This window comes from Orcinus orca, chromosome 6 (genome assembly GCF_937001465.1).
Source record: "Orcinus orca chromosome 6, mOrcOrc1.1, whole genome shotgun sequence".
Taxonomy (NCBI): Eukaryota; Metazoa; Chordata; class Mammalia; order Artiodactyla; family Delphinidae; genus Orcinus; species Orcinus orca.
In genome coordinates, this window is record NC_064564.1 from 96554577 (window position 1) to 96570573 (window position 15997).

Genomic DNA, 15997 nt, shown 5'->3' on the forward strand with positions numbered 1-15997 from the left:
CGTGCTGCGGAGCGACCAGGCCCATGAGCCACGGCCGCTGAGCCTGCCCCTCCGGAGCCTGTGCTCCACAATGGGAGAGGCCACAACAGTGAGAGGCCCGCGTACCGCAAAAGAAAAGAAAGCTGGAGTAGCAATTCTCATATCAGAAAAATAGACTTTAAAATAAAGACTACTAGAAGAGAGAAAGAAGGACACTACATAATGACCAAGGGATCAATCCAAGAAGAAGATATAACAATTGTAAATATTTATGCACCCAACATAGAAGCACCTCAATACATAAGGCAAATACTAACAGCCATAAAAGGGGAAATCGACAGTAACACAATCATAGTAGGGGACTTTAACACCCCACTTTCACCAATGGACAGATCATCCAAAATGAAAATAAATAAGGAAACACAAGCTTTAAATGATACATTAAACAAGATAGGCTTAACTGATATTTATAGGACATTCCATCCAAAAACAACAGAATACACATTCTTCTCAAGTGCTCATGGAACATTCTCCAGGATAGATCATATCTTAGGTCACAAATCAAGCCTTGGTAAATTTAAGAAAACTGAAATCATGTCAAGTATCTTTTCCGACCACAACGCTATGAAACTAGATATCAAATACAGGAAAAGATCTCTAAAAAATACAAACACATGGAGGCTAAACAAGACACTACTAAATAACCAAGAGATCACTGAAAAAATCAAAGAGGAAATCAAAAAATACCTAGAAACAAATGACAACGAAAACACGACAACCCAAAACCGATGGGATGCAGCGAAAGCAGTTCTACGAGGCAAGTTCATAGAAATACAATCCTACCTTAAGAAACAGGAAACATCTCAAATAACCTAACCTTGCACCTAAAGGAATTAGAGAACGAAGAATAAAAAACCCGCAAAGTTAGCAGAAGGAAAGAAATCATAAAGATCAGAAATAAATGAAAAAGAAATGAAGGAAATGATAGCAAAGAACAATAAAACTAAAAGCTGGTTCTTTGAGAAGATAAACAAAATTGATAAACCATTAGCCAGACTCATCAAAAAAAAAAGGGAGAAGACTCAGTAGAATTAGAAATGAAAAAGGAGAAGTGACAACTGACACTGCAGAAATACAAAGCATCATGAGCAATTACTACAAGCAACTCTATGCCAATAAAATGGATAACCTGGAAAAAATGGACAAATTCTTAGAAATGCACAACCTGCTGAGCCTGAACCTGGAAGAAATAGAAAATATGAACAGACCCATCACAAGCACTGAAATTGAAACTGTGATTAAAAATCTTCCAACACACAAAAGCCCAGGACCAGATGGCTTCACAGGCGAATTCTAACAAACATTTAGGGAAGAGCTAACGCCTATCCTTCTCAACTCTTCCAAAATATAGCAGAGAGAGGAACACTCCTAAACTCATTCCACGAGGCCACCATCACCCTGATACCAAAACCAGACAAGAATGTCACAAAGAAAACTACAGGCCAATATCACTGATGAACATACATGCAAAAATCCTCGACAAAATACTAGCAAACAGAATCCAACAGCACGTTAAAAGGCTCATACACCATGATTAAGTGGGGTTTATTTCAGGAATGCAAGGATTCTTCAATATACACAAATCAATCAACGTGATACACCATATTAACGAATTGAAAGAGAAAAAACATGATCATCTCAATAGATGCAGAGACAGCTTTCAACAAAATTCAACACCCATTTATGATAAAAACCCTGCAGAAAGCAGGCATAGAGGGAGCTTTCCTCAACATAATAAAGGCCATATATGACAAACCCACAGCCGACATTGTCCTCAATGGTGAAAAACTGAAAGCATTTCCACTAAGATCAGGAACAAGACAAGGCTGCCCACTCTCACCACTCTTATTCAACATAGTTCTGGAAGTTTTAGCCACAGCAATCAGAGAAAAGGAAATAAAAGGAATCCAAATCAGAAAAGAAGTAAAGCTGTCACTGTTTGCAGATGACATGACACTCTACATAGAGAATCCTAAAGATGCTACCAGAAAACTTCTAGAGCTAAGCAATGAATTTGGTAAAGTAGGATACAAAATTAATGCACAGAAATCTCTGGCATTCCTAAAAACTAATGATGAAAAACCTGAAAGTGAAATTAAGAAGACACTCCCATTTACCACTGCAAAAAAAAAAAAAAAAAAAATCTAGGAATAAACCTACCTAAGGAGAGAAGATCTGTATGCAGAAAATTATAAGACACTGATGAAAGAAATTAAAGAGGATACAAACAGATGGAGAGATATACCATGTTCTTTGATTGGAAGAATCAACATTGTGAAAATGACTCTACTACCTAGAGCAATCTAGAGATTCAGTGCAATCCCTATCAGACTACCACTGGCATTTTTCACAGAACTAGAACAAAAAGTTTCACAATTTGTATGCAAACACAAAAGACCCCGAATAGCCAAAGCAATCTTGGGAACGAAAAATGGAGCTGGAAGAATCAGGCTCCCTGACTTCAGACTATACTACAAAGCTACAGTAATCAAGACAGTATGATACTGGCACAAAAACAGAAATATAGATCAATGGAACAGGATAGAAAGCCCAGAGATAAACCCATGCACATATGGTCACCTTACCTTGATAAAGGAGTCAAGAATATACAGTGGAGAAAAGACAGCCTCTTCAGTAAGTGGTGCTGGGAAAACTGGACAGCTACATGTAAAAGAATGAAATTATAACACTTCCTAACACCATACACAAAAACAAACTCACAGTGGATTAAAGACCTAAATGTAAGGCCAGACACTATCAAACTCCTAGAAGAAAACAAAGGCAGAACACTCTATGACATAAATCACAGCAAGATCCTTTTTGACCCACCTCCTAGAGAAATGGAAATAAAAACAAAAATAAATGGGACCTAATGAAACTTAAAAGCTTTTGCACAGCAAAGGAAACCATAAACAAGACCAAAAGACAACCCTCAGAATGGGAGAAAATATTTGCAAATGAAGCAACTGACAAAGGATTAATCTCCAAGATTTACAGGCAGCTCATGCAGCTCAATAACAAAAAACCAAACCACCCAATCCAAAAATGGGCAGAAGACCCTAATAGACATTTCTCCAAAGATGATATACAGACTGCCAACAAACACATGAAAGAATGCTCAACATCATTAATCATTAGAGAAATGCAAATCAAAACTACAATGAGATATCATTTCACACTGGTCATAATGGCCATCATCAAAAAGTCTAGAAACAATAAATGCTGGAGAGGGTGTGGAGAAAAGTGAACTCCCTTGCACTGTTGGTGGGAATGTAGGTTGATACAGCCACTATGGAGAACAGTATGGAGGTTCCTTAAAAAACTACAAATAGAACTACCATACGACCCAGCAATCCCACTACTGTGCATATACCCTGAGAAAACCATAATTCAAAAAGAGTCATGTACCAAAATACTCATTGCAGCTCTATTTACAATAGCCCGGAGATGGAAACAACCTAAGTGTCCATCATCAGATGAATGGATAAAGAAGATGTGGCACATATATACAATGGAATATTACTCAGCAATAATAAGAAACTAAATTGAGATATTTGTAGTGAGGTGGTTGGACCTAGAGTCTGTCATACAGAGTGAAGTAAGTCAGAAAGAGAAAAACAAATACCGTATGCTAACACATATATATGGAATTTAAGAAAAAAAGGTCATGAAGAACCTAGAGGTAAGACAGGAATAAAGACACAGACCTACTAGACAATGGACTTGAGGATATGGGGAGGGGGAAGGGGAAGCTGTGACAAAGTGAGAGAGTGGCATGGACATATATCCACTACCAAACGTAAAACAGATAGCTAGTGGGAAGCAGCTGCATAGCACAGGGAGATCAGCTTGGTGCTTTGTGACCACCTAGAGGGGTGGGATAGGGAGGGTGGTAGACGCAAGAGGGAAGAGATATGGGAATGTGTGTATGTGTATAGCTGAATCACTGTGTTATGGAGCAGAAACTAACACACCATTGTAAAGCAATTATACTCCAATAAAGATGTTAAAAAACAATTCTTAGAAAGGTATAACCTTCCAAGACTGAACCAGGAAGGAATAGAAAATATGAACAGACCAATCCCAAGGAATGAAATTGAAGCTGTGATTAAAAATCTTCCAACAAACAAAAGTCCAGGACCAGATGGCTTCACAGGTGAATTCTATCAAACATTTAGAGAAGAGCTAACATCCATCCTTCACAAACTCTTCCAAAATATTGCAGAGGAAGGAACACTCCCAAACTCATTCTATGAGGCCACCATCACCCTGATACCAAAACCAGACAAAGGTACTACAAAAAAAGAAAATTACAGACCAATATCATTGATGAATATAGATGCAAAAATCCTCAACAAAATACTAGGAAACAGAATCCAGCAACACATTAAAAGGATCATACACCATGATCAAGTGGGATTTATCCCAGGGATGCAAGAATTCTTCAGTATACGCAAATCAATCAACGTGATACACCATATTAACAAATTAAGAATAAAAACCATATGATCATTTCAATAAATGCAGAAAAAGCTTTTGACAAAATTCAACACCCTTTTATGATAATAACTCTCCAGAAAGTGGGCATAGAGGGAACCTACCTCAACATAATACAGGCCATATACGAGAAACCCACAGCAAACATCATTCTCAATGGTGAAAAACTGAAAGCATTTCCTCTAAGAGCAGGAAAAGACAAGGATGTCCACTCTCACCACTATTATTCAACATAGTTTTGGAAGTCCTAGCCATGGCAATCAGAGAAAAAAAAAGAAATAAAAGGAATACAAACTGGAAAAGAAGAAGTAAAACTGTCACTGTTTGCAGATGCCATGATACTATACATAGTATAGTATATACTAATCCTAAAGATGCCACTAGAAAACTGCTAGAGCTAATCAATGAATTTGGTAAAGTAGCAGGATATGAAATTAATGCACAGAAATGTCTTGCATTCCCATACACTAATGATAAAAAATCTGAAAGTGAAATTAAGGAAACACTCCCATTTACCATTGCAACAAAAACAGTAAAATGCCTAGGAATAAACCTACCTAGGGAGACAAAAGACCTGTATGCAGAAAACTATAAATCACTGATGAAAGAAATTAAAGATGATACCAACAGATGGAGAGATATACCATGTTCTTGGATTGGAAAAATCAATATTGTGAAAATGACTGTACTACCCAAAGCAATCTACAGATTCAATGCAATCCCTATCAAATTACCAATGGCATTTTTTACGGAACTAGAACAAAGTATCTTAAAATTTGTATGGAGACACAAAAGACACCGAATAGCCAAAGCATTCTTGAGGTAAAAAAACGGAGCTGGAGGAATCAGACTCCCTGACTTCAGACTATACTATAAAGCTACAGTAATCAAGACATTATGGTACTGGCACAAAAACAGAAACATAGATCAACAGAACAGTATAGAAAGCCCAGAGATAAACCCACGTACATATGGTAACCTTATTTTTGATAAGGCAAGAATATGCAATGGAGAAAAGACAGCCTCTTCAATGAGTGGTGCTGGGAAAACTGGACAGCTACATGTAAAAGAATGAAATTAGAACACTCCCTAACACCATACACAAAAATAAACTCAAAATGGATTAGAGACCTAAATGTAAGACCGGACACTATAAAACTCTTAGAGCAAAACATAGGCAGAACACTCTATGACATAACTCACAGCAAAATCTTTTTTGATCCACCTCCTAGAGTAATGGAAATAAAAAGAAAAATAAACAAATGGGACCTAATGAAACTTCAAAGCTTTTGCACAGCAAAGGAAACCATAAACAAGATGAAAAGACAACCCTCAGAATGGGAGAAAATATTTGCAAACGAATCAGCAAAGGATTAATCTCCAAAATATATAAACAGGTCGTGCAACTCAATATTAAAAAAACAAACAATCCAATCCAAAAATGGGCAGAAGACCTAAATAGACATTTCTCCAAAGAAGATATACAGATGGCCAAGAAGCACATGAAAAGCTGCTCAACATCACTAATTATTAGAGAAATGCAAATCAAAACTCAATGAGGTGTCACCTCATACCAGTTAGAATGGGCATCATCAGAAAATCTACAAACAACAAATGCTGGAGAGGGTGTGGAGAAAAGGGAACCCTCTTGCACTCTTGGTGGGAATGTAAATTGATACAGCCACTATGGAGAACAGTATGGAGGTTCCTTAAAAAACTAAAAATAGTATTACCATATGATCCAGCAACCCCACTACTGGGCATATACCCAGAGAAAACCATAATTCAAAAAGACACATGTGGGCTTCCCTGCTGGCACAGTGGTTGAGTCCGCCTGCCGATGCAGGGGACGCAGGTTTGTGCCCCAGTCCAGGAAGATCCCACATGCTACGGAGCAGCTAGGCCCGTAAGCCATGGCCGCTGAGCCTGTGCGTCCGGAGCCTGTGCTCCGCAACAGGAGAGGGCACAACAGTGAGAGGCCCACGTACCGGAAAAAAAGTAAATAAACCGTGTACTGCAAAAAAAAAACAAAACAAAACACATGCACCCCAATGTTCATTGCAGCACTATTTACAATAGCCAGGTCATGGAAGCAACCTAAATGCCCATCAACAGATGAATGGATAAAGAAGATGTGGTAAATATATCCAATGGAATATTACTCAGCCATAAAAAGGAACAAAATTGCGTCATTTGTTGAGATGTGGATGGATCTAGAGACTGTCATACAGAGTGAAGTTAAGTCAGAAAGATAAAAACAAATATTGCATATTAACGCATATATGTGGAACCTAAAAAAATGGTACAGATGAACCGGTATGCAGGGCAGAAATTGAGACACAGATGTAGAGAACAAATGTATGGACACCAAAGGGGGAAAGCGGCGGGGGGTGGGGGGGTGAGGGGGTGATGAATTGGGCGATTGGGATTGACATGTATACACTGATGTGTATAAAACTGATGAGTAATAAGAACCTGCTGTATAAAAAAATTAAATTAAATTTTAAACGTTTTTAAAAAAAGAAATATATGGGAAAGATCAGCACTATTCAGGATGATCGTGAGTTTGGGCTGGACGAGGGGCAGGATGGAAACTGCCATGGTATTCCCGAGGAGGATCCAGAGACAACGCCTAGGTTTCTTGCCTGGGCAAGTTCTTCAGAAGAGGAACAGGTCAGGGCCTTTCTCCCTGATAAGAAGTTCAAGATGAGGCTAATTAGTTTGAAGATAAACCTTGAAACCAAGGACAGTGTCAGGGACTCAGGAGCCTCATCCTTCTCCAACTACAGCACAAAGCAAAATCAGGAGAGCCTCATTTCACATGCTACACACCTTGTACTGCTGCGAGTTTGGCGGATATAACTTCAGAGCTTCGTTACACAAGTTTTTATCTTTTATTAAGTTTAAGCATTCTGGGAAGTACTCCGGTCCTACAGGAATAAGATTCATACACACACAAGCTTGAGACTTGGGAAGCATAATGGATTTCATTTCTACCAATGGTCCCTACATAAAATCAACAAGGGACCTTTTTAAGACCTGCATAATTAGAGTATCTGGAGAACGGGAATGCAGGAGTGTGAGCTTTAATGAGCACCACTGCAGATTCTGAGGTATGAGAAGCACCAGCTGGAATCAGAGTTCTACTTAAAAGGAATTTTACACGACCCCTGATGAATGACCATCCAGCCCAGTGTTTGCTCAGCCTCCTTAGTAAGAATCACCTGGGGAGCTTATTAACCATACACACGCCTGAGTCCCGTCCCAGCCCAGCTGAACCAGATCCTCCAAGGAAGCCAGAAGCTGAAGGCTTAACAAGCACCCCAGGTGACTCTTCCTTGTCCCCGTCTCAGCCCTTAGGAAAGAGTCATAACTGCTGAAGCGTGAGGCTGCAGTACTGGTCAGGGATGGGGTGAAGCACAACACCCGGCATCGTGTTGCTTCGACTCCATATCACTGCCAATCAAAACTGTGTCAGGGCACTGACAGTAGGCATGGCCACCAGACAGGCTGGGTTTCCTTCAGGTGTCTGCAAACACCAGGAGAAGAGTGAATTATCAACCAATTTTGATGTTAAGACACTGAAGTGAATTTCGAGGATGATCACTCTTGACTGAAAAGCATCTGCTCTATCTTCTTAGCTATGGAGCTCCTCCCGTTCATTCAAAGACATTTGCTTTACCCTCAGCTTTTCAAAACATAAAAATAAGGTGCGCGTACGTAACTGTTAACATTTTCAGGTGTGGAAATTGAAATCAGTCTGTCTAAACTAACATTTGATTGCAATTTATACCATCCCTAGTTCCAAAGAATATTTGAAGCAGAAATATACAGAAATAAATATACCTCTCACTGTCCGCTGCTCCTGAGCTCTCGCGACGCGCACTGGGTCTCCGGGCCGCAGGGCCGCTCGAGCCCTTTGGGTAGTGGCTGAAGCCGGGCGGACGGGCGACCAGCCCGACAACGATCCGGGAGCGAGGTAAGTAGGAAACGCTCCTAGCGGCGCCGGAGTGACGTCACGAGCCGGACGGGGCGTGGCGTGCCGCCTTTGCCCAGCAAAGTACAGTGAGGAGCTGCGCTCGCGACCGTCCCCTAGCCATACGTCCTACTGCGCGGCCTATTGTATCTGAGCCCCGCTTTGACGTCAGACCCCAGCGCTCGGTAATAGGAGCCGGTGGGCGGAGCCTGCAGGGCCTGGGGAGACTCGGGCGTTCACATGACACGTACCCCGGGCCACCGCTGGAAAGACACCTTCCTCCCGGGGAGCGGGAGGAAGCGTCCAGGCCCCAGAGGGCGCGGTTTGCAGCACCCGAGGTCGCCATGGCTACCGAACCCGAGACCCCTGTGGCCGCCTCAGCTGCGGAGCCCGCGGTGCCGTCGCTTATGGATCGTTACTTCACTCGCTGGTACAAAGCGGGTAAGTGGAGAATGATGTCAGTCTCTTCTGGGACCAATTTGTCCGACAGTATAGGGACTATGATGAGAGATCATAAGCCACACGCACCTTCCCCAGCGCTTCGTCCCCACGTCAGAAGGAACTGGATCTCTCTGTTCCTCTGTAGGCCAAGGGAATGGCATTTGCAAGGACGTGGAAAACAGCAGGGTGCATTCTGGGTAGGGCGAGCGCAGTGCGAGTTCACGAGGGTGGGTCGCTTGCGGGAAGATGGTAGACTAAGGTGAGATCCCCGAGGGAGGCAGGAACTGGATTGCAATCTCCTTGAGTGAGTGCCTAAAGGGATTTGAGGGGCTCAGCCCTCCAAGAAGAGGCGATACATAAAATGATTTAAATGGTAGCGGTCTAAACTAAGGTAGAGGCATAGGGATGGAGAGGAGAGGGTGGGTTAGAATAGAGGCATTTAGAAAGCAGAATCTACAGTTTTACTTAAAGGAAGTCGCTGGTATTACACATTTGCCACTTAGAAGTAGGTATCCTGTTGTACAGCTTTGTGTACCCAGGAAATATCAGTGATGAGAGCATCGTCGGGGACCCTCCTCTAACGCAACTTGCTCCCATTCATTTAGGGATAATAGGTGTACTCATCTTTTACAATACTGATATATTTTACAATAGCATACGTTTTATTAGCCAGACTTAGTGTAACCGTCCGGTTAACCCTGGATTGAGGTGTTTTCGGGAATCCATTACTTTCAACGCTAACATCAGGACAGTCCTGGGCGAAGCAGAATGAATTAAGTCTCTCTAAAATTGACCAACAAATCATGCTACTAAATTAAATAAAGAATACAGTACTAATGACTTTTGTTCTAATAGAAATGATTGTACTCATTTTAAATTGAGGATAAAAAAAGGTGGAGCAAAGAGTTAATCATCATTTTAACATTGAATGAATGATTCCCTCTGGACCAGATGTCTTTAAATACTTTATGGTCAGCCTTTAGGTATATCTTTTTGAGTAATGAAGGGATACCAGTGATGTATGTGTCCAGCCTTCATAATTAACTACCTCTATGAACCAAAGAAAGTACTACACAGTGGTAGTAAATATTGACTCAACAGCCATCAGACTCATTCATTTTTTCTAGATGTCAAAGGAAAACCCTGTGAGGACCACTGTATACTCCAACACTGTAACTGGTAAGCAAATTGGGAATTTTAAGTTATCAAAGAAATTTTTTTGTCATTGTAGCCTGGTATGGTCTTGTATTGAATAAATATTCATTAAATGATTATCTTCCACTGTATTGAGATGGTATTATTTATAGTAGGAGTTTGGTTGACAAGAATGAGTCTTTCAGTGCCTACGCTAAACAAATAAACTTGCTTACCCAAACATCCAAATGGAGGACCACACCCTCAGTCGGCTACTACCTCAAGAAACCAGCCTGTGCCTAACCACTGAAGTGGCCACGCCCGTGGAGAGGGCTAGGGTAGAGGCACAGATGGTATCCTGTCCATACCGGCATGCCTTACTTTTCTCTCTTCCTCCTCCGTGCTGTCTAAACACCTGTGGTATGCTTCCCTTTTGGGAAAGGAAATTCAGTCCCATTTTCCCCATTTTTATTACTGCATTCTTCTCTTCAGTTAAGCTCCAATAGTAGCCAGTGGAAAATGGGGGGAAATGATAGGCTGACTAAACAAATGTCAGCTCAGCTCTTCTTGTGCCAGTAGGAATACTGTGTTATAGGAGGAAGAATCATACCAAGCAATAATACAGGATCAATTTTTGCTCCTCGTAGAATATGTGTCATCACACTGGCAGGATCCCATCCAGTTCTTCAAAGTGGAAAAGTAATTAAAAGCATTTCCTATCAAATCAGTACCAACTGTAGCAGACTTCAGAACAAAGTCTCTGGGAAATTTAAGCGGGTATGTTCCTGTATTTCTCTACTTAAATCCTCTATTGTCATAATAATGGTAAAGCCAGCCAGTCTTAGAACCCAGTAATGTATGCTCAGCATACTTCCCTGGCAGTTAGAGACGATTTTAAGAATACTTAAGCTCTAAAGAAATTCTCAGGCCAAAAAAATGAGGTATTTCAGAAGGTATATTATCTGTCATATTAGCTTCTGGGCCACCATCCCTGTCATCCCCAGGATGAAGGATGGAGAAGGTGGGCCTTTGAAAGAACAACACTAATACCAATATAACAAGATATTTTGTCCCTTCCTGATTTGTTAAGCCAGTATTTCGAATTCTGTAAAATACAGATGATCAATACTTCTTTATCATAAATTTTCACATGTGAACTTAAAAGTAAAATAAAGTCCTGAGGTAGTGAAAAAAAATCAATCTGGGAAAATATACAGTATTTGCTTCATATCAGTTGCCATTCCTAACTCATTGCCAATTTAATACACATCTAGCTACACCCTCTACCTCCACATAGTGTTTAGTTATAGAAAATGTTACCTGTGCCCTCTACAATTCTAGGCAAATGGACATTTTACTGTTAAAGGAGGGTATCACACCAAGGACAACTCAAAACCATACTAAACTATCCTGACAAACCCCCTGGAAAGGAAAGTTTCAGTGGATGATTTAGGTCCTTCATTTACGGAGTTCATACTAAGAGTTCCTGCTAATTACCTCACTTTTCTGGAAGACCCTTGTTTACACTCCCCTTTGTAGGCCTGAAGGCCCCTAATAACCTGCCTTATAATTACTGATTTTTCCTCACTCAGGAAGCAAGTGGACTTTGAAAAGCATGGACCATTCTTAAAAGTCTACAAATTACAAGTAAAACAGTTAGTGCTTGTGATGTTCCTGTGATCAATCTTTGTCCAAAATAGTAACACTGTTGTTACTACTGAGGAACAGAGAGGGACCTGCACATGGAACCCACTGTAGATAAGCTTTGATCGCATCTCAGCACTGCCCATCATTTATTCTCCCAAGGGAGGTGACCAAGAGGGGTTAAAACACTTCTTTCTGACACAGAGCCAGTGATAGACAAACCATCTGGGACAAATCCCCAGCCCCTCCTCCCAAAAGTGGGGAGTCACACTGACTAGTCTTTTGAAACGAAGTACCCACAGGCAGAGGAGTGAAGCGCATGCAGTAACACCTGAATGCTGTCTAATAAAGTTGTGAGTGGGAAAGAGGCCATAAAGTACAGCATCTTGACCTCAGATGTTCACTGCAGTAAAAATTCCTGGGAAAAAAGAGCAACACATGAGACATGCTTGCATCCATTTCCCATGAGCCTCCTTGTACTGGGTTGGCCAAAAAGTTCGCTCCGGTTTTTCATGTTAGGGAAATACCTGCATGAACTTGGTGGCCGACTCGATAGATATTTGTCAGAACCTCCCCAGATATATCCATACAGTGGAGTACATGAAAATATAACCGTGCCACAACATTCAGACAGACATATGTCAAAATGTAGTATTTGCTAGCGGGTTATAGGATAATGGGTAAGTTACTCTATATGCTACTTAAAACTTTTCTGTTTTCCAGATTTTCCTCAAATTGCTTTTTTTTAAATTAGAAAAATATCCCTTCTCCAGAAAGTCTTAGTGATTGACCTAATAAAGAAGTTCCTTTCTCTATTAAGTTCTGATATAAAAATAAGGTAGGAATCTTAATGAAACTAACTTTATACAATATTGCGATCATTCTCTATAATGTTGAGTTTTATATTATGCTTATTGATGAGATTTTCCTACCCTTTTGAAGTCTTTACACTTGGCTATGTGCAGCTTTCTCATGCACAGTTAAATATAAAGTATAATAAGTTAAGATAAAATATATTCTTAATATGTATCTAAACTACCTATTATCACATTTGTCTTAGTCTGCTTTTTCCCCTAGAGCCTAGTATGGTGCCTAGCCCATAGAGGCATTTAATATATAAATATTTGAATAAATGAATGGTTTTTCTGTACTTAAGTCATTTTTATTTAAAACACTAATTCCAGGAATATATCCTATTGTACCTCTGAGGGCTGCCTCACAAAGAAAAGTGAAAATGTACATCAATTAATTTTTTCTTCCCTTTTATTATCAGGGGGCACAGTTTCTAACAGAACTTGCACCTCTGTGTAAGATTTACTGCTCTGATGGAGAAGAATACACCATATGTAGGTGAGTTACTTTTTAACCACAATTTTGGAGAAACAAAGAAGATAATATTTTTCTTCAAAGCAATATTTCCTTTAAATAGCTGTGTTAGAGGACGGTTGATGGAAGTAAATGAAAACATTCTCCATAAGCCATCTATTCTTCAAGAGAAGGTAAAAGGGTCTGGGGAAGTAAGATCCCATCCACACACTTTTTACCTGATGTTTTACCACTTGACAGTATTAAATATTCTATTTCCCTTCTAGCCATCCACCGAAGGATACATTGCAGTTGTGTTGCCCAAGTTTGAAGAAAGTAAAAGCATAACAGAAGGGTTACTGACACAAAAACTGTATGAAGAAGTCGTGGTGAAACGCATCAGTGCCACAACAGCGACCTCATGAGGATTAAGATTGAGTGAAAACAACAGGGCATTCTTATCCTTACCTGGCCTACCAGTCAGTGCACTAAGGAAGAACCAGAGATGCTGAAGCATACTTCACACCGGGCCATCCGCAGGGAGGCCTGATCTTAAAACCTGACCTAGGTTTCCTTCTTGTCTTGCATAACAAGCCTTGATTCCATTTTGTCTTCAACCTCCCAGATCTGCCTGCCCATGTACTCACTCTGTTCTTTTGGTTTTCTCTTTCTAACTGGCAAGCAACAGACGTTTTGTTTTTCTGATTAAAAGCCAACAAACAAAGCACGTTGAAGAAAATTTGAAAAAGACAGAAAACAGCAAAATAAAAAAAAATTTACCCATCATCCTGTAACCCATTAGTAAATACTAGGTTTTGATGTGATTCTGGTTGAGTATTATGTCATGGTTATTGTTTTTGCCTCAATTTTCCATCACTTTGAAGTTGAAAAACAACAACCGGCCTTTCTTACCCAATCTGCTTCAGTGTGACACGACCGAAACGTCTGGTCCCTCCCCTTCTGCCCCAACTCCCCCGCTCAGGTTGCTGGGAAGAGGCAGGGTGTAGAGTGTTCCTTCTCTATGTCTATGGGTTGGCCTTCAACTCTGAACAATGTAGCACTGTAACACTGGTTTCTTAATGAGGGACACATGAAAAGGCTTTGAAAGGGTCTTTGCTAACATGGAAGTATCAATATTATAATGCTGTATGAAGTAACATGTGCATTTGTGGTCTCTCAGTCTCGCACTCTAGTTACAGAGTAACCAGCGAGGAAGTTCCCGAGAGGTTCCTGGAATTTGAAGACACACATGCTTTTGAATAGAACAGAAGCTTTCACATCATTTAAACAATAAACTAAAAACTATGAATTTATGGTTTAAAACTGTATACTTGTTTACATTGAATTTCAAATAAAAGGACTTTTAAAACTGTTATTTTTCCTTAAGGGCTGCAACACATACATACATATAACTATATGGTTTTAAATAAAATGATTATCATTGACATGTAAATTCTTTTGGTTCTCTATCATCTTATGCTGTTGAAGTGATGTTATCCCTTTCTACCACCACTTGCATTTAAATAAGAGAATTCTCGTTTCAGGTATGTAAACTCTTTTGTAAATAAATTTTTTTAAATTATTTTTGACTTACAAGGAAACTTTTAACTTAAGTGCCAGCATGACTCTCCCCTAAGTAGACCCACCAGATGTGATACAGGTATTAACTCTACAAACATCTACCTTGATACTGCTATGAGCTGAAAGTGTAAGCACAAACCAGCAAACTCCCATTTCAGGTAGCACAAATGGTTCCCAAAGGTGTCATAAAACAAAGATGCTAAAGGTAGTAAAAGAATTATATATCTATTTTACATATAACATTACCTCACATCATTTTCCCTATATTTCCATTGTAATTTAAAAGAGTATTTTGGTTTCAGGGCATAAAAATCATGTTTGATGATTTTTATAAAGAAATATTTTATAAAGGTCATAACCAAGCTGAGTGCATCCCATTTTCTCTCCAAGGCCTACAGTAAATTCAAGTTTCCTTCAATAAAATATTGACTAGCTAACTGGTGGTTCTTCAGGATCTTGTGAACATTGACTGTGATGGCTGACCCAGGTACCAATCATCAGACGAGCCTACAGAACTACTGCCATTTGGCAACTGTCATGTCCCGTTAGATTTCAAAATAAATTTCAAAGCACTGGGATACAAGCACAAAAAACAAAGTTAACTATACTACATCGTAAGGACAGAACTTATAACCAGATCCTTCTATCAAAACCCACCCCACAAAAGCTTTAAACCGTAAAACTAAAAACACTAAAGTTGTTTATTTGTTTTATAATGAACATTCCAAAGACACATATATAAAATGTATGCTTACTCAGAATTTATTTTAAAAAGCTCAGTTCAATTATTCTCTGTCTTCTACCTTCTGTTCCATCAGTCACTACTCAGAAGTACAAAAACTACTTTTTAAGCCTGTAAGATAGGCTTAGGATTCCAGCTAATATTCAGGGCAGACAGGCCAGCTATGCTAGAAGGAGAACTAAAACCATCTCCTAGTGAGTTCCTCTAGGATTCCGTGGAGTAAGCTCCATGACCCTGCTTTTGGGTGGGAGAGGGACATGCATCACAACAGATTTCCTGTGCTCCGTGAAACCCTTACTAGAGAACACATGTGTGCTCCCGGCATGGATGATCTGTGACAGAGGGGACAGCAGAGGCCCAGTCATACTCAGTGGATGGAGGGATTGAAGAAGAGTCCACAGGTTTAAGGACAACCCTGCATCACCCAGACTACTTGTCTCTTCTGCTGCAAATTGGTATAGTAGATGATAAGCTTAAATTTAAAAAAATAGGAAGTTAGGGTAAAATATGCCAAAATGATCATATATTCAAAGTAGTTTCTTTGGATTAAACTGTCATTAAGACAGTAGGGATATTTGGTTTGACTTAAACATTATTCATGGCAACGTCCTATTCTAAAATCACACTGCAATTAGAAA

General features: G+C 39.9%; 1 protein-coding gene and 1 long non-coding RNA gene across 9 annotated transcripts in view; one reads left to right on the forward strand and one right to left on the reverse strand.

Moving 5' to 3' along the window:
- Positions 1 to 8681, reverse strand: part of LOC117201095 (uncharacterized) — a 36189-nt gene extending 27508 nt beyond the window's left edge. The window contains exon 1 of the long non-coding RNA XR_007477887.1: positions 8383 to 8681. This is a non-coding gene — a long non-coding RNA (uncharacterized LOC117201095). The remainder of the gene's footprint in view (positions 1 to 8382) is intronic.
- Position 8682: 1 nt separating this feature from the next.
- LOC101279801 (actin binding transcription modulator) lies at positions 8683 to 14618 on the forward strand. 8 transcript variants are annotated; one of them, XR_007477868.1, is made up of 6 exons: positions 8683 to 8953; positions 10081 to 10132; positions 10735 to 10864; positions 13014 to 13081; positions 13161 to 13230; positions 13324 to 14618. XR_007477868.1 is itself a non-coding variant. In XM_049711006.1 (4 exons), the coding sequence occupies exons 1-4, from the start codon at positions 8753 to 8755 to the stop codon at positions 13459 to 13461; spliced, it is 486 nt and encodes a 161-aa protein (XP_049566963.1). In that variant the 5' UTR covers positions 8694 to 8752; the 3' UTR covers positions 13462 to 14618. The 8 variants fall into 8 exon arrangements, 1 of the variants encoding a protein (XP_049566963.1); XR_007477867.1 differs by having other exon boundaries at positions 10735 to 13081; XR_007477872.1 differs by lacking the exon at positions 13161 to 13230 and having other exon boundaries at positions 13005 to 13081.
- Positions 14619 to 15997: the final 1379 nt, after the last annotated feature.

What these genes read in the sequence shown, in the direction of transcription:
- LOC101279801 (XM_049711006.1), top strand. Translation starts at nt 8,753, where the DNA reads ATGACACGTACCCCGGGCCACCGCTGGAAAGACACCTTCCTCCCGGGG. An exon ending in CACTCGCTGGTACAAAGCGG is followed by an intron (nt 8,954 to 13,004) that starts GTAAGTGGAGAA and finishes TTTTATTATCAG; the next exon opens with GGGGCACAGTTTCTAACAGA. An exon ending in GAAGAATACACCATATGTAG is followed by an intron (nt 13,082 to 13,160) that starts GTGAGTTACTTT and finishes TCCTTTAAATAG; the next exon opens with CTGTGTTAGAGGACGGTTGA.